This window comes from Astatotilapia calliptera, chromosome 22 (genome assembly GCF_964374335.1).
Source record: "Astatotilapia calliptera chromosome 22, fAstCal68.1, whole genome shotgun sequence".
Classification (NCBI taxonomy): domain Eukaryota; kingdom Metazoa; phylum Chordata; class Actinopteri; order Cichliformes; family Cichlidae; genus Astatotilapia; species Astatotilapia calliptera.
In genome coordinates, this window is record NC_137442.1 from 8287455 (window position 1) to 8312507 (window position 25053).

The 25053-nt window shown below is 39.0% G+C and overlaps 2 protein-coding genes across 9 annotated transcripts; both read left to right on the forward strand.

Annotated features, from left to right (window-relative positions):
- The first annotated feature begins 6 nt into the window (after nt 1-6).
- On the forward strand, nt 7-14721 carry kdm1b (lysine demethylase 1B). Of its 2 annotated transcripts, XM_026155700.2 has the most exons (21): nt 7-171; nt 446-588; nt 2206-2327; nt 2411-2500; nt 3707-3818; nt 3990-4103; nt 4187-4225; nt 4323-4515; nt 4641-4825; nt 5147-5317; nt 5443-5517; nt 7867-8001; nt 8529-8700; nt 9369-9496; nt 9846-9977; nt 10086-10160; nt 10270-10386; nt 10486-10611; nt 11031-11153; nt 11747-11899; nt 13549-14721. In XM_026155700.2, exons 1-21 carry the CDS (start codon nt 156-158, stop codon nt 13630-13632), a joined length of 2505 nt encoding a protein of 834 aa, XP_026011485.2. In that variant the 5' UTR covers nt 7-155; the 3' UTR covers nt 13633-14721. The 2 variants fall into 2 exon arrangements, 1 of the variants encoding a protein (XP_026011485.2); XR_013904679.1 differs by lacking the exons at nt 11747-11899; nt 13549-14721 and adding an exon at nt 10690-10838.
- A 623-nt stretch (nt 14722-15344) lies between these two features.
- On the forward strand, nt 15345-24798 carry LOC113014281 (uncharacterized). 7 transcript variants are annotated; one of them, XM_026155704.2, is made up of 11 exons: nt 15347-15665; nt 19513-19581; nt 19778-19915; nt 20019-20144; nt 20234-20344; nt 20433-20576; nt 20665-20745; nt 20857-20976; nt 21047-21187; nt 22590-22721; nt 22800-24798. In XM_026155704.2, the coding sequence occupies exons 3-11, from the start codon at nt 19828-19830 to the stop codon at nt 22871-22873; spliced, it is 1017 nt and encodes a 338-aa protein (XP_026011489.1). In that variant the 5' UTR covers nt 15347-15665; nt 19513-19581; nt 19778-19827; the 3' UTR covers nt 22874-24798. The 7 variants fall into 7 exon arrangements, with proteins under 7 accessions (XP_080152441.1, XP_026011489.1, XP_026011487.2 ...); XM_026155702.2 differs by lacking the exon at nt 19513-19581; XM_026155703.2 differs by lacking the exon at nt 19513-19581 and having other exon boundaries at nt 15348-15665; nt 21050-21187.
- Nucleotides 24799-25053: the final 255 nt, after the last annotated feature.

Consider the following 25053-nt stretch of genomic DNA (forward strand, 5'->3'; position numbering starts at 1 on the left):
CTCTTCAAAACCGGAAGTGGTATTCTGGAAACGACAGCGCATTGATTTTCGTCCCCACAACAATAAAATAGAGACAAAACAACGATTAAAAGCAAAAAGGCGTCTCAGAATTTCACTTGGACGTCGAGGGCTTGAAAGAAACCCCGCGGGCAGCCATGCTGTCGGACGCAGGTCAGTGCTAAAGAGGCGCCGCTGCTGCTTGCTAGGTGCTAAAGTGACAGCTGACGTTGTTGGGCAGATTTAAAGAGCTGGCTAATGTGCGCGTCTTTGCTATGTTTACATACCAATTGGCCTCGTGTTTCGGTCGCTTTTTTCAGCTATTTATAACCTGAGTGAATTCTATGTTTTTGCACACGTGTTCTATGTCATAAATATTTTGTCGACGTTAATAGAGGCCCGAGCTGCACTACACAGTCACTATTATATTGTTGTCATTGGTGTTAAGACTATCCCGGTAATGCTTCTGGTGCACGGAGAGCCAAGAAGAGGAGCTCCGGGGAGTCACCAGGGGACGGACAGACACTGCGCTCCTCAGGAAGGCAGGTCAACGTCCGGGTGAAGCGCACCAACAACCCTCCACCTGGTCAGGTAAGGTACACAATGAGTTAATATAATGACTATATCTCGGTTAAGTTTCAGTTCGCATTCATACAAAGTAGGGTCACACAAAGGTTTCAGTTTGGTTTTTAATGTTTCCAGGTGTGCAGTTTTAGGTAAATGTTGCTTTTATTATTATAGTTTCACTCTGTTCAAGGAGTGAAACTATGGAACAAACTGAATATGGAATTAAAGCAATGTCCAAACATAAAACTGTTCAAAAAGAGTTATAAAAATATGATCTTCTCGATCTATAAAGAAAAGGAAAATATTTAAATTAAGTGAATGTCTCTATTTAAAAACAAACAAACAAAAAATTCATGATGTGATATTATAGTATATAGTATATCAGAAATCTGTTCACTATTTTTATTACAAATTATATCAGTAAGGAAGCTGACTAAATATTCACTGATAATTTATGGGACAGGGGTGGGATTAAATAAGTGTATACTTCTTCCCACTCCCTTTCAACATGTAAATTAATCAGAATGTTTTTTTATATGTAATTTGTATAGTATATTTTTTTTCTCTCATTTCTTTTCTAAATGTACTTGTATATTGTTCACATGTTGAAATAAATTACCAATCAATCAATACTAGAAGGTTACTTTTCAGGGGGCAGTGTTTAAGCAATTCATCAACAAAGCACTTTTTAAAGCCAGTTGACTGGCAGTGATGTAGACGTAGAAGTCTTAGTCAACATACCACCAACACACCTCATGAAGTTATGAGGATTTGCCCCTTGACCTCTATTGAGGTTGTTGGGCCACCACTCTCTGGGTCTCTGTCGGGTTCATGCCTACCTGTTCACAGATCTTATCCACCCATAATCTTAATCTGTCTGTTTTGTCTCTGCATTCACTTAACTGCTCCTTGCAGTATGATTTTCACAAGGCCTGAAAAACCAGAGACACTCTCTATACCATCTCAAGTTGCAAAGCAATTATGCAGACCTTTTATACCTGTCACAGGTTTTGGGCATGAGATCTTCCTGTAGCATCTCAATTTATGCTACGATTCTTCTTACGGTTTTGCCGTAAGAAGACACTACTGATACTCAAAAGACAACGGAGCACAGCAGGTAGACTTTGGATCGGAGAGATGTTTTTGTCTCTAGATTCCCGTAACGCTTGCTATGACAGCTGTGTTATCCTTGCCAAAACCTTAGGTTTTGAGCTTTCATTTGATACAGTATGACAGGACCAAGGTACTTGAAATCCTTCATTATTTCTAGTCTTCTCCAGCTAACTTTAACCAAATCCCATAATTTACAGGGAGATTCCTAAGCCCCATATATAATATGTGCACCACATTGTTCAAATTCAATTTATGCCCATAGTCAGAATATGTATTTCTATATATATTATGTGTTCCTGAAGTCTGTCTCAAAGAAATTACTTTAAAAACCAAGGCTAGTTAGAACTGTCCAGTCAAAGCAACAAGATCCTAGGGTTGAAGCTAGGCTACGGCTTTTCCATGTAGTGTTTGTATGTTGGCCTGCATGTGGTTGTCTTGGAGTGTATGTTACGTTAAATTGTGATTGTGAATTGGACATAGGAATGAATGTGAGTCTCATGATATTTCATTTTTCTCTTTGGATTACAGAGCAAAAGAAAAGCCACAGACACAGAGGAAGAAGATGACCAGTCTGAGAAGAAGTACAGAAAATGTGAGAAGGCCGGGTGTTCTGCCATGTACCCTGTTTGTTTTGCAAGCGCATCTGAAAGGTAACATCAGATGTCAGGTAAATCAGATAGTTACTTATATCACTTTTTACAGTTCTCAAACAGCACTTCTTGTCTCTTTTCAGATGTGCTAAAAATGGGTACACGTCACGGTGGTATCATCTGTCATGTGGGGAGCATTTTTGCAATGAGTGTTTTGATCACTACTACAGAAGGTGAGACAAATGCAGGCTAAAGATATCAACAGTGTTTCTGTAGCACTGCTTAAAACACCTCTAAGTTGTTTACAGTGATTTCTGCTACATTAAGTTGAGAAGATGGATATTTTATGGTTTCCATCATCTCAGAAATTTAGTGGCACGCTTCCCTCTCTCGTTTGCAGCAATCTATTTAAAAATAAATGTTAACATACCAGGAAGGCACACAATTACAGTTACATACAGACAACATTTATAACAGCAAACTGCTCCCTGCAAAAAGAAGCATATTTAAAAGGTGTAAAAGAAAAGAAACTGCAGAACCCTCAACAAACAACTGTTCTGACTGACACGTGGTTTAAAAAGCTCAGAATTTCACATCAATCCACTGACAGTCAGATTAATGCATCATGTAAAGTGTTACAGATGTTGTACTGATTGGCTGCAGTGCTGAGTGAAAAAAATAAACATCTTAATGTACCAGTGGATCTACATTCCTACTCTCTCTAATTAATGCAAGCAAAGAGAAGAAACCGATATGGATACAAGCAATGGAAATGAGTGTCTTCTGAAGAGTATCTGGGCTCTCCCTTAGAGACAGGGTGAGCAGTTTAATCATTCAGGAGCAAGTCAAGACTAGAGCAGGAACCCCTCCACATTGAAAGGAGCCATATGATGTGGTTCAGCATCTGATTGGCACATCTAGGATCTGTTTCACGCTTATCAGACTGGGAGGAGATCCCAGGAAAAATTTAGGACATGCTGGAAAAAGTATGCCCTATGGCTGGTTTGGGAATTCCTTTGTGTCCCCTCAGAAGAACTAGAAGAGGTGGCCTAGTTGAGGGAAATCTAGACGTCAATGAAACTGCTGCTGAAAGGATAATTGGATGGATTGATATTATTCTATCTTTTTTTCCCTTCAATGTTCTTTCTAGAAGGGAGGAAACCAGTGTATAACATTTAATCTGAGTTTTTTTTTCTTTCCCCATATCAGTGCTGTTTGATTTTTGCCACTTGCTTTGAGTCATTAAATTATAAGCATGTATCGCTGTATACACGCAAACCTGAAACAGCCGTGGGTTCAGTGACATTACTTTTGAAATAATCTTGTCACATGTTCCTCAGACCTATTTACATTGTTTCTGCACTACCAAACTGTGAAGCTGTGAGTTACTTGTCAAAATAATTAGAATAACTTTTTTTTTTTTTGCTCCTTCACTTCAGTCACAAAGACGGCTTTGAGACCTTTGCTTCGTGGAAGAAAGTGTGGACTAGTAATGGGAAAAGTGAGCCCAGTCTTAAAGCTTTCATGGCAGATCAGCAGCTGCCATACTGGGTATGTATAAGAAGCTTTTCTGGTTCTAGATACATGTATTAACTGTTCACACATATGACACGTAGCTACATGTGTGAACAGTTAATACATGTATCTGGTTCTAGATACATGTATTAACTGTTCACACATGTAGCTACGTGTCATAAATACTCTCATGTTCATTTCTTTCAGGTTCAATGCACCAAACCCGACTGCAGGAAGTGGCGCCAGCTGACCAAGGAGATCCAGCTCACTGCCTCCTTAGCAGCAGCATACCGCTGTGGGATGAAGTTCAACAACATTAAGGTAAAGAGGGAAAGATATAATCATCGATCCCCATCAAGACAAAAATCTATTTTTCTGATAAAATCTTGCTCATTTGCCTACAGAGCGAGGAACCCGACCAGTGCTCCCAACCAGAGGACTTGGTAAGCTAGTTGTGTTTGCTAGAATCTGTTTGAGGACAGTGTGTAAACTTTACAAGTTACTGCATTTGTTTAATGCTGAGCTGTTTTATTCCTGAAGAGAGTGGCAGAGGTGACGGACAGCTGGTGGCATTCAATGCTCATTTTGCCGCCACTGTTTAAAGACAGCCCAGCCAGCCCTTTCCTCACTGCGTACTACCCCGACTGTGTGGGGATGAGTCCATCAGGTTCTTCTAGCAACATGTCTCTGGGCGAGCTGAGGGCGGATCACTGCAGAGCTGCTCAGCCTCAAAGTAAGTCTGAGTTCAGAAGAAATGCCATATTTAAGCACCTACTATTCACCATGCTATTTTTTTTTTACACATAATTACTGTTTTGTGTCCCCGTTGGAGATCCTGATCATTATTATGTCCCTCAGTTCCAGGCTTGTGTCCATACTTCCAGCCCTTCTACCAGCCAAATGAGTGCGGAAAGGCTCTGTGTGTGCGGCCTGATATGATGGAGCTAGATGAGCTTTATGAGTTTCCAGAGTTTTCCCGCGATCCCACCATGTATCTGGCTCTGCGTAACCTTATCCTGGCCTCCTGGCACAAGAACTGTAAGGTACAACAAAGCCAAAAGTGACCACTGGGGTCATTTAAAATCTCAAATAAGGGTGAAAAAGATCACTCAGAATCACCAATGTTTTTTTTAATTAAATTTTATTTTAGTGTAGAAAAATATTTTAAATTCAGAGGTGTCATGGGATTTGTCTTTGTACAAATAATAAAACTCAACCAGTTTAATATGTTTAAACTAGGCAATATATAATGCGCATGCGTTCTTTTCACCTTTTCCTACAAAAAAGGAACAGAAATCTCCAAAAGAACAACAAACAAATAAAACAATTAGATTTTCTTCCTGTTTTCCTTCCTGTTTTTGAAGGAGGTGCTGACTTCAGAGAAATGTGCCCAGCACATCATTGTTCGTGGGTTGGTGCGTGTGCGCTGCGTGCAGGAGTTGGACAGAGTGCTCCATTTCATGACCAGGAAGGGTCTCATCAACACCGGTGTGCTGGCAGCAAAACAGCCTCTGCTCCCAGAAACATACTGCTCTGTGAGCGTCCTCATCTACACAAGATTATTACACATCTGTAATGTCATGTGAAGTTTTTATTGTTTTTGCTACTACTTATTTTCTTATGTTTTTTAGCACCTTGTACATTTTATGATTTTATGCAGAAAAATGTTATCATCATTGGTGCCGGGGCTTCAGGACTGGCTGCTGCACGCCAGCTGCAAAACTTTGGCACTCAGGTAAAGATCCTCATCTCGCCTGGAGTCTCGTTCCATCTCCCCTGATTGTGATCAAATAGTTAATTTTGCATAGGAAGTTTCCTGTTTGTATGAGGACCATGAAAACATTTCATTTCTCTGCTGTCGGCCAAGAAGGTTGTGTTTTTGGTAGTATTTCTGTGCACATCATTCACTCTGTAAACATGATAGCTCTAAAAGTTTTTAATGAATTCTTTATAAGGGCGTAGAGTGGAGTTATGTTAGCAATCCATTAAAATTCAACCTACTTTCACCAAAGCCTTGTAACTTACAAATGATGGTTTTTGTAAGCGTGGTGCGTATTGTCAACATAGAAAGTACCATATAAAGATTTCAGAATCAGAATCAGAATGGGTTTATTGCCAGATGTTGAGGTTTACAACATTAGGAATTTGCTGCGGTGCTTCAGTGCAGACAATAAGAATTAAAGTGCTATGTAGAAAGAAAGATATGTGCATGAGATATACATGAGATATGTACATGAGAATAAGAATTATGAGTGCTACGTAGAAAGATATATACATGAGTGCAGGTGGTGATCAGTGCCAGACATGAAATGATGCAGTGACACAGCGTAGGGTCATGTGTTAGTGGCGGGGACAGTCATGTGGTTATTGTTCATGTGTCCCACAGCAGAGGGGAAGAAACTGTTCTTGTGGCGAGAGGTTCTGGTGCGAATGGACCGGAGCCTCCTGCCTGAGGGGAGCAGGTCAAACAGACTGTGTCCAGGGTGAGAAGGGTCAGCTGAGATCTGGGCTGCACGCCGCAGAGTCCTGGAGGTGTACAGGTCCTGCAGAGATGGGAGTCTGCAGCCAATCACCTTCTCAGCAGAGCGCACAACACGCTGCAGTCTCTGTTTGTCCCTGATAGTGGCTCCAGCGTACCACACGGTGATGGAGGAGGTGAGGATGGACTCGATGATTGCAGTGTAGAATTGCATCATCGTCCGTGTTGGCAGGTTGAATTTCTTCAGCTGCCTCAGGAAGTACATCCTCTGCTGGGCTTTCTTGATGACGGAGGTGATGGTGGGCTCCCACTTCAGGTCCTGGGTGATGGTGGTACCCAGGAAGCGGAATGAGTCCACAGAGGTGATGGGGGTGTCAGTCAGGATGATGGGGGGGAGTGGGGCTGTGTGCTTCCTGAAGTCCACAATAATCTCCACTGTCTTCTGGGCATTCAGCACCAGGTTGTTGTGGCTGCACCAAGACACCAGACGTTCAACCTCCCTCCTGTAGGCAGACTCATCCCTGTCAGAGATGAGCCCAATGACGGTGGTGTCATCTGCGAACTTGATTAGCTTGACAGACTGGTGGGTGGAGGTGCAGCAGTTGGTGTACAGGGAGAAGAGCAGAGGAGAAAGAACACAGCCCTGAGGGGAGCCGGTGCTGATGGTCCGGGAGTCCGAGACATTCTTTCCCAGCCTCACGTGCTGCTTCCTGTCCGTCAGGAAGTCAGTGATCCACCGGCAGATGGGATCAGGCACATTCATCTGGGAAAGCTTGCCTCGGAGATGGTCTGGAAGGATGGTGTTGAAGGCAGAGCTGAAGTCCACAAACAGGATCCTGGCGTAGGTTCCTGGGGAGTCCAGATGCTGCAGGATGAAGTGTAGGGCCATGTTGATGGCGTCGTCTACAGACCTGTTGGCTCTATATGCAAACTGCAGGGGGTCCAGGAGGGGGGCCGTGAGGGTCTTGAGATGGGAGAGAACTAGGCGCTCAAATGACTTCATGACCACAGATGTCATTTAAAATATCATGTCACATCTGACCTTTGACCTCTCCTTCAATGTCAGTCAATAGATCTGAACGTCAAAGTGATAAACAAGTTATATAGAGCTATCTAAAACTATGTTTACTACCATTGTTTGTATTCACAACGTATGGGGAATGAGATATGGGGTGTTTTACTGTTTACAAATGCTCAGTTCTTACTAACTGAGGGTATTATGCACACTTGGCGTAGTGTGCCAAGAAAATGTCCTCTGCTCAGAGAAATCCTGCTCACTGCATATTTTCTTTTTCGGGCCCGGTGGTTGTGTGGGGAAAATCCCAGTAGACTGAAAAACACAGACTAGCCCATCAGACACCAACAGCCATGCCACGTTCAAAGTCCCTTAAATCACCTTTCTTATCCATTCTGATCCTTGGTTTAAACTTCAGCAGGTCGTCTTGATCATGTCTACATGCTTAATTGCATTGGGTTTTACCATGTGATTGGCTGAGTAGATATTTGCATCAATAAGCAGTTGAACAGGTGTACCTAATGAATTGTTCTGTGAGCGTATTTCACCCTGATGAGTTTTACATACTCTTCGTTTGTTTGGGCTTACAGGTGGTGGTGCTCGAGGCGAGAGACAGAATAGGTGGTCGGGTGTGGGATGATGCCTCTCTGGGTGTCACTGCGGGTCGAGGAGCTCAAATCGTTAATGGCTGTGTAAACAACCCCATTGCCCTGATGTGTGAACAGGTAAGAATGAATGTGCTGAAATTCACCTATTTCTGATAAATCTTAAGTCAGAGCTTTGCAAAAGTTTCAGTTTTAATGCCAAAATATTTTTAAACCCCTATTCCTTTTTGTAATGAATACAGAAATGCAGCTTCAGTGTTGCATTATTGAAAGGACAGGTTACAGGACACTTTGGGACTCTCCAAGTTCATACTCTTAGAAGTTAATATTTTGAGACTGTGCCACCTGTGTTCAGTCTTCTTTACCTGCCATGGTGAACCTAGGGTTGAGATATGCTGATCATAGTTTTGTTTGTTTTGTTGTATATATTTAAGTTTACCTGGAAGTCCTTTTTACAGACTTGTCCATGCTCACAGTACATAGACATGCATTGTTTTTATTTAGCCCCGCTGTGCTCTCTAGTTTTGGAACCACTGTTCCACTGTCTGTAATTTTTTTTTTTTTTTTTTTTTTTTTAAATGCATATTAAATTTGATAAATAAAAAAACACTACTATTAGGTACCCTTTTGTGACTTCTCTCCTGTAGTTGGGCATCAAGATGCACAAGCTCGGAGAGCGATGTGACCTCTTTCAGGAGGGAGGGCAGGTCACTGACCCTGCCATTGACAAGCGCATGGACTTCCACTTTAATGCCATCCTGGATGTGGTGTCAGAATGGAGGAAGGACAAGTCGCAGAACCAGGACACAGCACTGGGAGGTGCTGTCATCATGTGTTTCACTGAAGCTCCTTTTGCTTAATTCTTTTTGATGAGAATTCCCAATGAGAGAAGAAAAGTCTCACAAAGCTACTCTTGCCTCATCACGTTTGGGTCATAATCTTAGAAAATATTTCTTAGTGTTTGCACTTATCAGCCAATAATTATGCTGCAGTCAGGACTTTGAACTCTGTGTATAAAATACTGATGTCATGGCTGTTTTATTAAGAAGTAGTTCTAAAATCATAGACTGTTTATAAAAGATGGCCATAACCACTATGACACTTGTGAGTGAGGTCCAGCTGCTCACCCTAAAACACACCCTGCTTTTTTTTGTCAGTTTGATTTTAATAGGAACCATAATTTATTAAATGAATATTGTGTTAAATAAGCCTAGAAACTAGCAAATAAGATCAGAAAATCATCAGAGAAGTGTTTGCTAAGATCACAGATCAACTGACTTGTAGGATCATATTTCCTAAGACTTCTTCTGTGCAAGTCCTTTTTTAAACTAAATGAGTCGCCCCCTGCTGGCCAATACAATGCATGGTTAACTTTCACATTGGCTTCATGTTTCAGATGATCTTTCATATTCTGGAGGAGTGCTCCTCAGCAAAGCTCCTGTACAGAAACAGGAAATATTTGTGTCTGTGGCATTTTCTCGTTACAGAAAAAGTCCAAGAAGTTAAGAAGAACTTTCTCCAGGAGTCTGGGATGCAATTCAGTGAGCTGGAGGAGAAGGTGCTTCAGTTTCACCTCAGCAACCTGGAGTTTGCCTGTGGAAGCACATTAGACCAGGTCTGGAAACTAAACTTAAAAAGAGCTTTTCAGATTTATTTTGTTGTAATTTTTTATGAGTTTAACAGAAAGGTCAGGCTGGGGGTTTATTATGATGAAAACTGTAACTTCCCGCATCGGAAATTATTCACGCTCTGAGATGACTAATACGAATTAGTCTGTTTGAGGTGTGAGGTTTGTTTTTTATTTTTAGTGGAAAGTCTTTCAGTGTTTCTGATCCCTTAAGAAAGACATTTTAAGGTGAATGTAGTCAAACATATTGTGTTTTTTATTTGTGAGGATTTATGTAAATTGTATTAGATTATAGCACTGGGACTGAAAGTGAATTTTTTTCTGGCTGTTTCTGTAGGTATCGGCAAGATCCTGGGACCACAATGAATTTTTTGCCCAATTCTCAGGAGACCACACTTTACTTACCAAGGGCTACTCTGTTTTACTCTACAAACTGGCCGAGGGCCTCGACATCCACACAAAGTGTCCGGTCTGTATTCCAGTTTTTTAAACTCTATAGTTTACCTTGAATCCACCTGTATTACATTCTTGAAGTCTTATGCTTATTAGATAAAAGTTTACTTTTTAAAAATTGTAGGTTCAGGCCATTGATTACTCAGGTGACGTTGTCAAAGTTACCTCCTCTGATGGGTCGCAGTGGACAGCACAGAAGGTAAAAACATCTTTGCTGTGATACTGTACAGTTTCTGTTATCTAAATACAGAATCTTATGATCTCAGTTAATCTTTTAGTTACTCTAACAGCCTAATGTCATCTTTCAGGTCCTTGTTACAGTTCCTTTGACTTTGCTTCAGAGGAACCTGATTCAATTCAACCCTCCACTTCCTGAAAGGAAATTGAAGGCGATCCACAGTCTGGGGGCGGGTATAATAGAAAAGGTCATTAAAGTTCAACTAACCTGTGCTGCAGTAGAATAAAAAGGATGATGAAGTTGCTTCCCGGTACTTGCTCATATTTACTCTTCGTTCTGTGTGCAGATCTCGCTTCAGTTCCCGTACAGATTCTGGGACAAAAAAATCCAAGGAGCAGACTACTTCGGTCACATCCCACCAGGTCTTGAAAAGAGAGGCATGTTCAGTGTCTTCTATGACCTGGATCCACAGGTGTGTTTTTGTTCTTGTGTTGAGCGGTTTGGAGACAAGGTTAGAGAGGCAAAGCTAAGGTGGTTTGGACATGTGCAGATGAAGGAGAGTGAATGTATTGGACAAAGATGGTGAAGATGGAGATGACAGGCAGGAGGAAAGGATGAAGAGTAAAGAAATGGTTCGTGTATGCAGTGAAGGAGGACATGCAAAGCGTAGGCGCAATAGAAGAGGATGCTAGAAATGGGGTAAGATGGTGGCAGATGATCGACAAATCAGAGAAACAGCCAAACGAATAAGAAGTTTATCCACGTGGCCCAAAGTTAGAGCCGCTGGTGTTAGGCTGCAAAATTGTATTTATATTTAAATTGGCAAATGTTGTAGAAAAAGATGGAGGAGATTAATACAGAATCTAATGGTTTAAATGTGTGTTTGTGTAGAGGAAGCAGGCTGTGCTGATGTCTATTATCAGTGGTGACGCTGTTTCTTCTGTGCGGGACATGGAGGACAAAGAGGTGGTCGATGGGTGCATGAGGGTACTGCGGGAACTTTTCAAAGAGCAGGTAATCCTCCTACTTCTCCTAAAATCTTTCAGGAGTTATACTTAGAAGTTTGAGAATAATAAAGAAATAATAGGAGTATTTAAAAAAAAAAACTAAAAAAAAACCAACAACCAAAAATCATATTTTTGAAATGAGAGAGAACTCAGTCTGAAATTTGTTATATGATATTACCAGAAACCTTCCAAGAAAGTTAATTTGGATTCAATGTGTTATACCTGGGGAAATATCACATTGAAGTAAGATCCTCTGTCAGAGATTAAAATATTTAAGGACTCCAAACATCCATCCATCAATCAATATTCATAGACTCATTGTGTCAGATATTTACACAAAACAACTGAACAACTTACCTTTTGATATTTATTCTTTTTATTTTTTTTAAGATACAGGAATTAAGAATATATATTTTAATGGCTCTACCTACAGCCATTAAAATATATTTTGGACAATGCTGACTTGAAATTTTGTATATCTCCTAATCAGAGGTGTATTATTTTCCCCTGGATTCCTGTTTTTTCATTTTTTTATTGTATTTATTTTTTTAGTTCCCAATGCTCTCATTTAAGTTCAAATTTATATATGCATGTATTTAGGAGGTTCCTGAGCCAATGAATTTCTTCATCACTCATTGGAGCAAAGACATCTGGTCCCAGATGTCCTACAGCTTTGTGAAGACAGGGGGCAGCGGAGAGGCCTACGACGTTCTCGCTGAAGACGTGCAGGGAAAGGTGTTCTTTGCTGGCGAGGTAATATTTTTCTAATTTTTACCAAATGAGTCCAGAAACGTCAGGTTTTATGAAGTGCTACTGAGGCATTTATTTCATTTCTATTTTACATAAATGTGTTTTGCATTAACACGATCCTGCTGTGGCTGTATGTATCACACTAACTTTGCATTCTTAATCTTTGTTGTAGAAATTGAGTTGCACAAGGCCTGTAATAGTGAGCCGCCTCATGTTTCAGTTATTTTTACAGGAATCATTTTAAATATTCGTTTTAGAGTCTGACTGAACGTTGACAGAAGTCAACGTTCAGATTTAGGGAAACGAGATTTAGGGAAACAAGTTACTGCTTGTTTCCCTAAATCTCTTCTACAAAGGCAAGAGTGCAAAAGTTATGTGAGCCACAGACATTCTACATTTAATCACACTATCTCTGGCATCTTTTTTTCAATCCAGCAGGTTGAGGGGGCGAAAATTAAATGATATTCGAGTCTTCTGTAGATGATGTCCAACAAAGATTTCTATTCAAAGATAACTTTTCTGATGTTCTAGAGCTGTTTAACACTAAAACAGACCTAAGTGGATAAGGATGAATTTGCTTATGTTTTGTCACTTAGAGAATCTAAATTCATTTGGTCAGTGCTTTGATGTCTTTCCCCTGTAACAGGTCTATCAAATTTTATCAAAGTCTTCCAGTAAGCTGCTCTGCTCAATAAGAATGATTCTGGAGCAGCAGTCAGGCCTCGCATCCTTCTCTCCTGTTGTTTTCCTGCTCTGGCAAATTAAAATGTCTCCTGCTGTGGAAATGGTCCCTATACACTTAAGGCCACTGTGTTAGGTACACCTTTTCAAATGCTTATTAATGCAAATATCTAATCGGCAAAACACATGGAAGCAGCTCAGTGCGTTTTGGAAAGTAGAGATGGGCAAGATGACCTGCTGAAGCTCGAGCTGAGGATCAGAATGGGAAAGAAGAAGATTTGAGAGAATTTGACTGTAGCATGGTTGTTGGTGTCACAGGATGGTCTGAGTATTTTCATAGCTACTGATATTTTCCCACACAACCATGTATATGGTTTATGGAGAATGCAATTCTCTGAGCAAAAATGTCTTATTGAGGTCAGAGGAAAATGGCCAGACTGCTTTGAGCTGATACTAAGGTAACAGTAACTCAAATAACCACCCAATTGTACTGAAGCTAAGCAGAAGAGCATCTTTGAATGCAAAACATGCAAAACCTTGAAGCAGATGGGCTACAGCAGCAGAAGACCACACAGGAACAGGAAACTGAAGCTACAATTCTCATAGGCTCACCAAAACTAGACAACAAAAAGTTGGAATTGTGTTGTCTGGTCTGATAAGTCTCTATTTCTGCTGTGACACTTGGATGGAAGGGTCAGAATTTGCGATCGATAACATGAAAGCATGGATCCATTCTGCTTTGTATCACAGGTACAAGCTGCTGGTATAAGAAGGTACGGGTGTTTCCTGGACCTCCTGATTATTATTTATATTCTATAGCCTATCTAACCTCTCTGAAGACCAAAAGGAGGTCCAACACAGTATTAAGAAGATGTAGCTAACAAAGTGGCCATGAGTGTATATGGATATTTTTAAACTAGCTCTATGTGTCTGTGAAATGTGCTTTTAATGCATTTTGTCCCTTATATCAGGCAACCAACAGACACTTTCCTCAGACTGTGACGGGAGCCTACCTCAGTGGCGTCAGAGAGGCCAGCAAGATGGCCGCTTTGTAACCTGTCACTCCCAGAGCACTCATAAACACCAGCACGGACTCACGGGTTGCACCGAACAACAGACCATTAATAAAGTTGGACTGTGTTGTCTCACTTGCTCCACTTGAAACACTGTTTTGCTGTACTGTAATGTATCTGATCAGCAAAGTGTCGTGAATGATTTTTCAGTAGTGGGGTTAGCCAGGGCCTGGTTCGACATATCTAACAAGTGCTTTTTATTTATATCAAAATCCAACAGGTAACATGTTGGTGACAAGATGCAAAAAAAGAAAAACAAAATTATGAGGAAGTCTCCATAGCCCCTAAGTAGCTCTGCCTAACTCTGCTGTGCTGGAAAGGAGGATGGTATTTTGTTTTAATGATATTTGTTTTTAGCAATGCATGAAACATTGGAAAATCTGAGTGATCTGATCATAAACTTAACCGAATATAATTTAACCTCCAATCATCAGGTTTTAAGTGATTATAGGATATATATGTAACATGTCTTCTTTGAGAATTACCAATGTTTTCTACAACTGTAGTGATTTGACTCGTTCTATTTGTGAGTCACGTGTTGCTATAAATGGTGAAGTTGAATGGATGAAAGGATATATATATGTAATACAAGTACCTCTACAGTAGCTCTTTATTTAAATCAACAGCAGCAAAATGAAAAAAATCACCTGTGAAAAATTGAATGACCCTTTGAGCTAAGGTTGATCACCTGGTTGTTCCCATATTTTCTCAGGGATGCGTTCAGGACACTTTTCACCCATCAAACTAAACCTAATGAGTCATAGAGTAAAATTATAAGAACTGACAGTTTTAAAGGCAGTTTTTGTGAAGAAAAACCGCAACTAACCAAAGTATTAAAACTCCACACTGCTCTTGTATTTATTCTTGAACAGTTAATTTCCTGAGGATTGTTGAGCAGCACAGACTCTTCTCACTTTTTTTTGATTAATATTGACTGATTTGTCATTAGGTTCATATGATTGTCTAGATCAGCACATTTACAGCATGTGGTCATGTCCTGTTTGTCATTATAGTGCTCTAGTATTTATCTTGTATGTGTGTAATAAACTGAGCTACCAACTGCCACAGTAATCACGTTTACTCGTGGATAATTTTTTTTCCTGCTTAAGTCATACTAAGATCAGAATCGTACAGAAACTACACAAATGTTTTGGGTTCCTCATTGCTTTATATTTTGCTTCCAAGGAGACAGACTTTCTTCCAAACTTTTAAAGGTGTTGAGTAGTAGTTCTCCAGGCTTTAAAAATTTTTTCTTTGGGCATTGGCTGCTTGTTTCACTTTTTTCAGTCCCTATATTTGTCCATTTTCAGAGGAATGTTTTGTTTATTGAACCACTAAATAATCTGAACAATTATGAATTATTCTTCATATTAATTTTACATTAATAAAAAATAACTACGTTTATTTTGAGCAAACATCGAGTAGTCTTACTGCTCCTTAAAAGGTTAGTCGACTATGTCCCAAAAAAGTAAGTAATATTAAATAAATAAATAATATTTTATTAATAGTAAAAAATAAAAAATGACGGAATGAAGACTGAATTTCTCTCACAGATGTTTTCTTTTTATTTCAAATCCAGAATTCCTTCTGCGCCATGTCTGACTCTGGTTTAGATTAGTTGCTAGGTTTTGTTGCGAGGAAACCGTGGAGCCAGTAGACCAATGACGTTAATAAGCGTCATCAATGCGAGCCCAAGTGCATTCCCTCCCAAAACTAAAGCGGAAGTAAACAAATCAAACATGAACTGGGACCGTATTACACCCGTTATTGCAAAATCTGCTTGTTAAACTGTAGCTTTAGATTGCGGGTCGGTTCTGTTAATATCGGCTCATAAATACATCCTAGAGGCAGCTGAAACAAACCGCCACCTTCAACCCACAGCGAAAATCGAGTAACAGTAAAATCAAGTTGGCGCGTTTTTACTGCGGATGAAGAGCAATATTTGCTTACACTGACCAACATAATGGACTGTAGCACCGCTGACCTGCACGCTAACGTGGCACACGACTCTGCAGGTAGCCTGATGCTGTTCTTAATTTTACCTGAAGAGGCAAACATGTTATTGAACTGCGCAGCTAACTGCTAACTTAGCTTATAACTTCGCGGTAATGCACCCACGCCACTGCTGATAGCTTGATTTAAAAGCGTTAATTATGGAAAAGTTTAACCTGATTTAATTCAGTAATTATGTTTTTAACGGTGTGTATGGTTTGATCAGAGATTTTTGCAAAACATCACTTTTGCACACAAGACGTACTTCTGGTATTAATGATAAAACTGTGATGGATAATGGAAACTTAGCTAAACACTACACTCTTCTCCTCATACTATAGTTATTGCACGTGTAACTAGACCACATTCACGTGTACGTTTTGCTTTTGACTTTGGAGATTTTAAATTCATATAAGAAAATATGTTCCTTTATAGTAATACATAATTAAATCCCCAATATTTGATCAATGATAAGTCTAGCTAAGATTAGCTCAGTGTGGACCAGATACATCATTGAGTGGCTGTATATTCATAGGTTATTATCAGGAATGTATTCAAAGGGAAAGAAAGGACAGAATACTAGAGATGCTAGGCATCAGAAAAAGATGGCATGGGAAAGCTCAAAGTGAGTTTTGTATGCAACTCGACACTACGGATGGAGAAAATAGGCCGGGGTGAGTAGTAAGGAGTAACTGAGGGCATCTATGAAGAGAATGAAGGGTGGGGAGAGATGAAGACATGACATACCTATGGAAGTATGGAGAAGTCTAGGAGAGAATGTCTTTGGAATCAGTATACTTTATTAATCCCCAAGGAAATTACAGTGGGGCAAAAAAGTATTTAGTCAGCCACCGATTGTGCAAGTTCCCCCACTTAAAATGATGACAGAGGTCAGTAATTTGCACCAGAAGTACACTTCAACTGTGAGAGACAGAATGTGAAAAAAAATCCATGAATTCACATGATAGGATTTGTAAAGAATTTATTCGTAAATCAGGGTGGAAAATAAGTATTTGGTCACCTCAAACAAGGAAAATCTCTGGCTCTCACAGACCTGTAACGTCTTCTGTAAGAAGTTTTTCTGTCCCCCACTCGTTACCTGTATGAATGGCACCTGTTTGAACTCATCATCTGTATAAAAGACACCTGTCCACAGCCTCAAACAGTCAGACTCCAAACTCCGCCATGGCCAAGACCAAAGAGCTTTCGAAGGACACCAGGAAAAGTATTGTAGACCTGCACCAGACTGGGAAGAGTGAATCTACAATAGGCAAGCAGCTTGGTGTGAAAAAATCAACTGTGGGAGCAATCATCAGAAAATGGAAGACATACAAGACCACTGATAATCTCCCTCGATCTGGGGCTCCACGCAAGATCTCATCCCGTGGGGTCAAAATGATCATGAGAACGGTGAGCAAAGATCCCAGAACCACACGGGGGGACCTGGTGAATGAGCTGCAGAGAGCTGGGACCAAAGTAACAAAGGTCACCATCAGTAACACACTACAACGGCAGGGAATCAAATCCCGCAGTGCCAGACGTGTTCCGCTGCTGAAGCCAGTGCATGTCCAGGCCCGTCTGAAGTTTGCCAGAGAGCACATGGATGATACAGCAGAGGATTGGGAGAATGTCATGTGGTCAGATGAAACCAAAGTAGAACTTTTTGGTATAAACTCAACTCGTCGTGTTTGGAGGAAGAAGAATACTGAGTTGCATCCCAAGAACACCATACCTACTGTGAAGCATGGGGGTGGAAACATCATGCTATGGGGCTGTTTTTCTGCCAAGGGGACAGGACGACTGATCCGTGTTAAGGACAGAATGAATGGGGCCATGTATCGTGAGATTTTGAGCCAAAACCTCCTTCCATCAGTGAGAACTTTGAAGATGAAACGAGGCTGGGTCTTCCAACATGACAATGATCCAAAACACACCGCCCGGGCAACAAAGGAGTGGCTCCGTAAGAAGCATTTGAAAGTCCTGGAGTGGCCTAGCCAGTCTCCAGACCTCAACCCCATAGAAAATCTGTGGCGGGAGTTGAAAGTCCGTGTTGCTCGGCGACAGCCCCAAAACATCACTGCTCTCGAGAAGATCTGCATGGAGGAATGGGCCAAAATACCAGCTACTGTGTGTGCAAACCTGGTAAAGACCTATAGTAAATGTTTGACCTCTGTTATTGCCAACAAAGGTTATGTTACAAAGTATTGAGTTGTATTTTTGTTATTGACCAAATACTTATTTTCCACCCTGATTTACGAATAAATTCTTTACAAATCCTACCATGTGGATTCATGGATTTTTTTTTCACATTCTGTCTCTCACAGTTGAAGTGTACCTCTGGTGCAAATTACTGACCTCTGTCATCATTTTAAGTGGGGGAACTTGCACAATCGGTGGCTGACTAAATACTTTTTTGCCCCACTGTATGTGGGTTACAGTTGCTCCAAGACAGTAACAGACTAAACTATTTAAATAATACAATATGTTACAGAGTTTACGAACTTATGAAGTAGCGCTAATATATACAAATTGCGCCCATCACATCACATACACATCACGGATTTTACAGAGGTGATTATAAATATCAAGAATATTGACAAAGAATTTTACAGAGGTGGAATATATATGATTCACATTTAACTCTGTGAATCTGTGAATTTTGTAATTTGCTATTTTACTGTAGAGCGTGTGCAAAAAAGGGTAACTATTATTGCAGTGTTTACAGTGTATTAGGTGGAGGAGTTGTACAGGGAGATGGCCACGACAGGAATGATTTCCTGTGTTGTTCAGTGGTGCTTTTTGGTAATCTCAGTCTCTCACTGAACGTGCTCCCGTGACTACTTGGAGAGTAAGAGGATGCCTGAGGGATGGAAAAGACAGACTGGTACTGATTTTCAAGAATAAGGGAAATGTTCAGTGCTGTAGTAACTACAGAGGGATAGAGTTGATGAGTCATTGTTGAAGCTAGGCTGAGAAGAGAAGTTATGAGGTGACGATCTGTGAGGAGCTGTGCGATTTCTTTCTGAAAAATAATACTACAAACGTGATGTTTTGAGAGTGTTGATGGAGAAGAATATAGAAGGTTTGATGGAGGTGCAGGACATGATGATGGTCATGGTGAGTACAGTGAGATAGTAGTGTAATGGGTGGAGGTATGATTACATTGGGGACTGAGCTGACAATATTAAGATTGTAATGGGGACTAACCAGAATGGATACGATTAGAAATGAGTACATCAGAGGGGCAGCTCAGGTTGAGCTGTTTGGAGGCAACGTTAGAGAGACAAGGCTGAGATGGTTTGGACATGTGCAGAGGGATATATGTGGATGGATATATTGGAGGAGTTGGTATGACAGAGGAGATTGCTAAGAAAAGGTTGAGATTGAGGTAGATGATCTGCTGTGATGACCCTCAAAAGGGAGCAGCTAGAAGAAGAAAATGATGATGTACTCAGCGTATGATAAGAAAGGGATGTACTGAGCCAATGCATGATAAATGGATATTGCTAAATAAGTTGTCATTTCACAATCATACTGCACCATATGACATACAGTATGATATGGTGCAACTGTGGCACCAATCAAGAAAGTTAAAGATCAACATTGGATTTTTGTATAGAAAGAAACGCTTTTTCTCATCCACTGGGTGTAGCATCGTAGCAGTCTGCAGATTTATATTTTATTTTTATTGTGACATTGTTTATATGAATGATTCTGCATCCAATTTGAAGCCTCTTGAGCCTTGGTATTATTGTGCGCTGGGTTTTTTGCAACTATCTTTGAACATCCTGTTTTATTTATGAACATGTATATTGCGTTCTTCTCTGTCTGTCTAAAGTCTTGTATTTTTTTGTCTTTGTTGAAAAAAAGATCTTGATCTGAGATGACCTGTTCAAATAAAGGAATTAATCGTAATAATAATCAGTCTGTCAAATGAAGGTGAATGCAATAAGAAATCATCATATGAATGCTGTTTTTTTTATTAAATCACAAATATGATTTGATTTTTGAAAAGATTTCATATTAAGTAGCTTATCCTTTTTTCTAAAGTAACATTAACTACATTATTACATTTGCTGTACCAAAAATACTGATATTTACAGTTATTTATCCGACTGTGTGTCTGACTAATCAGATGGGAGCTCCAGCAGTGATGAGGACTTAGTGCCTCTATCAAAGCTGCTGATGAGGCAACAGAGTGATGAGAAGGAGTCATGCGACAATACCCGCAGCTTATCCTCCAACTCCAACAATAAATCAAAAAAGGACAAAGGTGATGATAATACCAGCTGTTTTATCAGTAAAAGTGTTTACACTAAATATTTCTCCAACCAATTATTTGATTAAATTTTGCATGTTTATATCTTCTCTCACAGGTTCAGATGGCTCCTCGGATGATGAGCCGCTAGTAAAGATGAAGACAAGCCTTGCACCACCTAAGAAACAAGAGAAAAAGGAAAACACACCACCCAAATCTAACAGCACAAATAACAAGAACACAGGTGATCCCATGCTTTTTTCATTGTTTGTTCTTCTGACTTGTGTATAGAGTGAATGGCTTCACATTTTTGCTTTCTGTGTTTAAATACAGACGAAGACTCTGACAATGAGCCTTTGATAAAAATTGCCAAAATTTCCTTGAAAGCTGTGAAAAAACCTCCCTCAGTTCCAACCAAAAAAGCTGCTGGTAGAAAGAAGAAAGGTGAGATGACTTTCTCTCCAGTGGACTGGGGTATCGTCAGACATCTGCTATATCAGATACTTACTTTGGGATTCCTTTTCTCACACAGAGTCACTGGGCAAGGACGACAGCTCCGATGATGAGCCTTTGAGTCAAGTTGCCGAGAAACCTCGGTCACGGCACGAGAGAAGAGCAGCTGCTGAAAAAGCAAACCCGGTTACCAAATCCAAAAGAAATGCTGCAAAGAAAAAGGGTTGGTTTGAAAGTTTGAGCTCAACTAAAATGAAAAAATCCCACAAGACCTTTATTGAGTTCAAATAACTTGTTGCTGTTTCGTTTAGTTAAATATACTGAGACGTCCACTGACAGCTCAGATGATGAGCCACTGGCGGCGATAAAGAGGAAGTCATCGAAACATAGAGGTAGGCAAAGTCTTCAGTAGGCTGAGCGCAAGGATTGATTTTAAGCAGGTTTTAACTATAGGTAGTTTCGTTTTTAGCCTCTTAAATTTTAAAACAGCGCTTCTTTTGCAGACAGCAGCTCAGATGATGATGTGCCCCTTGTGGACCTCGTTGCCAAGAAAAGGAGGCCAGTGAAGAAAAGCCCAAAGAAGAGCACCGTAACACGAGGGCGAGCATCAAACAAGAGAAAAGGTACTCTCACAGCACTGATGACTTGAACAAAACAAAGAAAAGTTTAAAACATTTTCAATCTTTGTTTTAGCAGAAGTCAGTGATGATAGCTCAGATGAAGAACCGTTGATTAATCTTGTGAAAAAACCTCGTGCTATCAAAAAACCCAAAACAAAGGCTCCCACTCCGAAGAAGAAGAGCACTCCTTCTAGGAGTCCAAGAAAGAAGCCAGGTAAAGACTGACCACACCACTCTGAGATGTCACATTTATAACTTAGAAGTTTGAGTCATTACGTTGAAATCTTCAGCTTTTGATTTGATATACTGTACCTTTATTAGTCCCACAAGGGGAAATTTCATAAGGCTGCCGCAATGGCGGCGCCATCTTACCCTCCGACCATACATACATGACGCAAAACATCACATGGGGAAGACGGTCAGAGAGGTATAACAATGGAAAATGCACCACATGAGGAAAGATAAGGAGAAAAAAATAACTCCCCTCAGACTGAGCTCCAACAGGGAGATCAGTTTGAGAACAGAAAAAAACACCTCTGCACATAGCACATGAAAAAAAAACCTCTTAATACACCAAAGAAACACATGACAAGCAACAGGGGTGGGTAAAGGGTGAGAGACAGCCGATTTAGACAGTACATCCAGGCCTGCGTGCGCTGGTCTCCTTGATCCACCGTCAGCATCGGAAGGGAATAAGCCTCGAAGGCGTTTGGAAAGGGAGGGGGGGTGAGTGTGTGCATATCAGTGTATATGTATGTGTGTGCGTGTCCAGAGTTCAGCTGAGACAGTGCATTCAGAGACTCTGCCATGCAAAATTAATTTATTGTTTTTTTTAATATATTTTTAGCGGTAGAAACAAACTTCCATACTGTAAGTAAGTAAGTAAGTAAACTTTATTTATTAAGCGCTTTTCACAGACAGGTAATCACAAAGCGCTGTGCACAAATATTAAAATATTAAAATAAACAATAAAATCAATAGACATTATATACAATGTAAAAGATCAAATGTAAATAATGTAAAAAAATATATAAAATATGTAGATCAACAAAAGGCTTTGTTGATCCGTTTGGTGTAGTAACAAACATGTCTTACAAGCTTCTGAAATATTAAACAATTTGTCACAATTGTTTAATTGGCTTCCTTAATCGGCTGAATATTTGATTTTGAGCTCACATTTTTCACTCTACAGGCATCAGTTTATCAATAAACAAGGAGGACAATTTGTCAACTTTGAATATTAATTTTCTCAAAGCCGTCTAGAGACTGTCTGGAGTCTACTACATAAATTACACAAGTAGACCTCACCTAGGAATGTGCTAAAGTCTTAGCCATGGTAACTGACACAAGTGTAAGCATTAGCCATTCGGTGTATTTTAATGTCTTCCCTCTCTGCTGTGCCTCTGATTGGTGGATAATTCTGATGTGTTTTCACAGGAAATGCTTTCTAATTAACCCGTCAACCTACCAGCGTTTTAGCAGCGAGCACAATCCCATCAGAAATTGAATTAATTATGTTTGTTTTTCACACAACTTCAAATGACACTTGTCTATGAATGCTGCTTCTCTCATGTATTCATGTTGACTTTAAATTAATATTGCTTCTGATTCATCAGGTAACAGTGCAGATGACAAGCCATTGAAGGCAGCTAAGCATCCACAAGTGACCAAAACCCTGACAATCCTACTAGAGAGGTGTGATGCTGGACACGCTGGGGCAGCAGGAAGCCTAAAGAAAGCCAGCAAAGGTATAAACTGCATACCAACTCATTACTAATGCTACAGTAAAATGAAAGTAAATAACACAGTTTTCTTATTCATGAAAGGAGAAAAACATGTTGCTGAAAAACCAGAGGAGGAGGATTCGGCTGGTTCAGAAGAATCTTCAGAAGAAGAATAAGTAAATGAAACAAATTTCTCAAAGCGTTGTGAAACATAACGGTCACAGTTAGTGTTCATGTAAACTTCTTCACTGTGCTTTAGCTCACTATTTGTTAATTTATGCCCATTACATTTTTACTCCAGATTTTAGGTGTGGGACCAAATTTTGTGGGTTCCTTAAAGATTTTATCCACTGTCTTTGATGCTTTGTTTTTTAATGTTACGTGCCAATTGTTTGCAATTTTTGATTCCTATGAGTTTAATTTAAAAAAGAAGAAAACAGTGTAGCTCTCATTGCTGTAAGTTACATTTCACCTTTCAGGCATTTTAGCTTTTTAAGTACACCCTCAGCATGCAGCTATAAAATTCATTGTGTTGGAATTAAAGTCCTTTCACAAAGAAATTCACATAAGAGTAAGTCACATTTGTTCAGCTTTCAGTGATTCTTTTTTTGTCATTGTTTGTCATGCTAATAACCCAAATCACAAAGGACGCCTTTAGATTTGTCCATCACAGACATTGATTTGTATGCATGGTAATTACAAAAACACCACTTTTTTCTTAGTGATTCTACATTTCAATTTGTCCTAATGAGGTCACCCAATACAGCTTTCTGTATAGGTCTTACATATAGAGCTGGCATTATTCATTAATCTTTTTTAATTGTATTTTCTTGGCTAACTTGTCCTGTTAGAATGTGCTACCTTCAAAAAGTAGAGCTGCAACTAAGTAATTAGTGTTTTGTTTTTAGTGTTTGTTTCAGTGTTTTGAATACTTTTGAAAACCTGGTTTAAAAAAAAAAGGGTTACTACAGTTACACAATTTTCTTTTTCCATAAGACTGTTATAGGGTCTGCAACTAGTTAGCTTTATTATTAATTTAAAATGTCTTTATAACAAAAAAATGAATAATAAACACTGAAAAAGATTTTATAAAATTTCCTAAAATAATAAATAAATGGTCAAATTGCTTGTACATAATTTCTTCACATTTTAAAAGGTGCAATTAGATCATTTCTTGCCATTTGTAAAAGAAAAAAGCCCCAAACAAACCCCAAAACAAAACACAATGAAAAACTACTATTAGACTTTTAAAATCTCCAAATAATTGTCTGATTTCTTTTGACTAACTTATAAAGGTGATATTTTTGTTTGATTTTTTTACACGACCTTTTCCCTTTGTTATTTATTTATCATTTAAATTTAAAATGGCATATTATTTAAAAAAAATTGTAAAAATCTTTATTAATAAACACCCAAACACAAATAAATAAGGCATGTTAAAAAACATTTTGAAGAAAAGTGGAGCATTTAAGTAATACACATAAATAAACAGAAAATAATAAAGGAAATAACTTCTGTACCATAAAGAGTTGCTAACTAGTCAATAAACTTGAAAATTACACAAAAAATTAATGTTACGCTGGTGTCATATGAAAATCTGTAGAAAAAAAATCACTAGTTTTTACTTAAACAATATGTGTTTACATACTTTCATCGATTGTACAAATGGCAACTTGAAAGTTGTTCAAGAAGGTAGTTTGAGAAAAGCATCTCAAATTTATATCTGTCCTTGCAACGAATTCTTAAGACAACAGATAAAAAAATAACTTATTCTATGATTCAGATATTAAAACATGTGCTCACCTTTTTTAATTTTATTAGTGTGTTCAGGTTATCAGGAAAGTAAAATTTGATCTGATAATGAAGGAAATGAAAATTAAATATTTTGGGAATATGTAAAAAACATACATATTTTACAATTATGGTTATCGGAAAAAGCCTATTGCTCTATTTATATGTTTGTTTGTTTTTAAAATATTGTAACTGATTTGTTAAAATGTTTTGGCTGTATTTGCAAATGATTATATTTTCTTTTTGTACTATTCATGTGTTTAGTCCGTTTTGTGCTTAAATATTATTTTCAATAAAAGTATTAAATTTCCCAGTTTTCATTAAGTAAAGGTTTACTCAAAACAAAACAAAAACAACATCCAAGGTACAGAGTATTTGCCAAAGGAAACACTATTAAATATAAACATGTCCTTGTATAAGATTATAATAACTGACAAGAAGCACTTCTAATATATATTTTTAAGAAAGTAAAAGTAATGAAAATGCAAAGAAATACCAATACAGTACTTTAAAAATACATAAATAGATTTTTTTTAAATGTCAGGTATCAATTTAATGGAAATTT

What these genes read in the sequence shown, in the direction of transcription:
- kdm1b (XM_026155700.2), top strand. An exon ending in ATCAGCAGCTGCCATACTGG is followed by an intron (nt 3,819 to 3,989) that starts GTATGTATAAGA and finishes CATTTCTTTCAG; the next exon opens with GTTCAATGCACCAAACCCGA. An exon ending in CCAGGACACAGCACTGGGAG is followed by an intron (nt 8,701 to 9,368) that starts GTGCTGTCATCA and finishes TTCTCGTTACAG; the next exon opens with AAAAAGTCCAAGAAGTTAAG.
- LOC113014281 (XM_026155702.2), top strand. Translation starts at nt 15,614, where the DNA reads ATGGACTGTAGCACCGCTGACCTGCACGCTAACGTGGCACACGACTCT. An exon ending in CGTGGCACACGACTCTGCAG is followed by an intron (nt 15,666 to 19,777) that starts GTAGCCTGATGC and finishes CTGACTAATCAG; the next exon opens with ATGGGAGCTCCAGCAGTGAT. An exon ending in CACAAATAACAAGAACACAG is followed by an intron (nt 20,145 to 20,233) that starts GTGATCCCATGC and finishes GTTTAAATACAG; the next exon opens with ACGAAGACTCTGACAATGAG.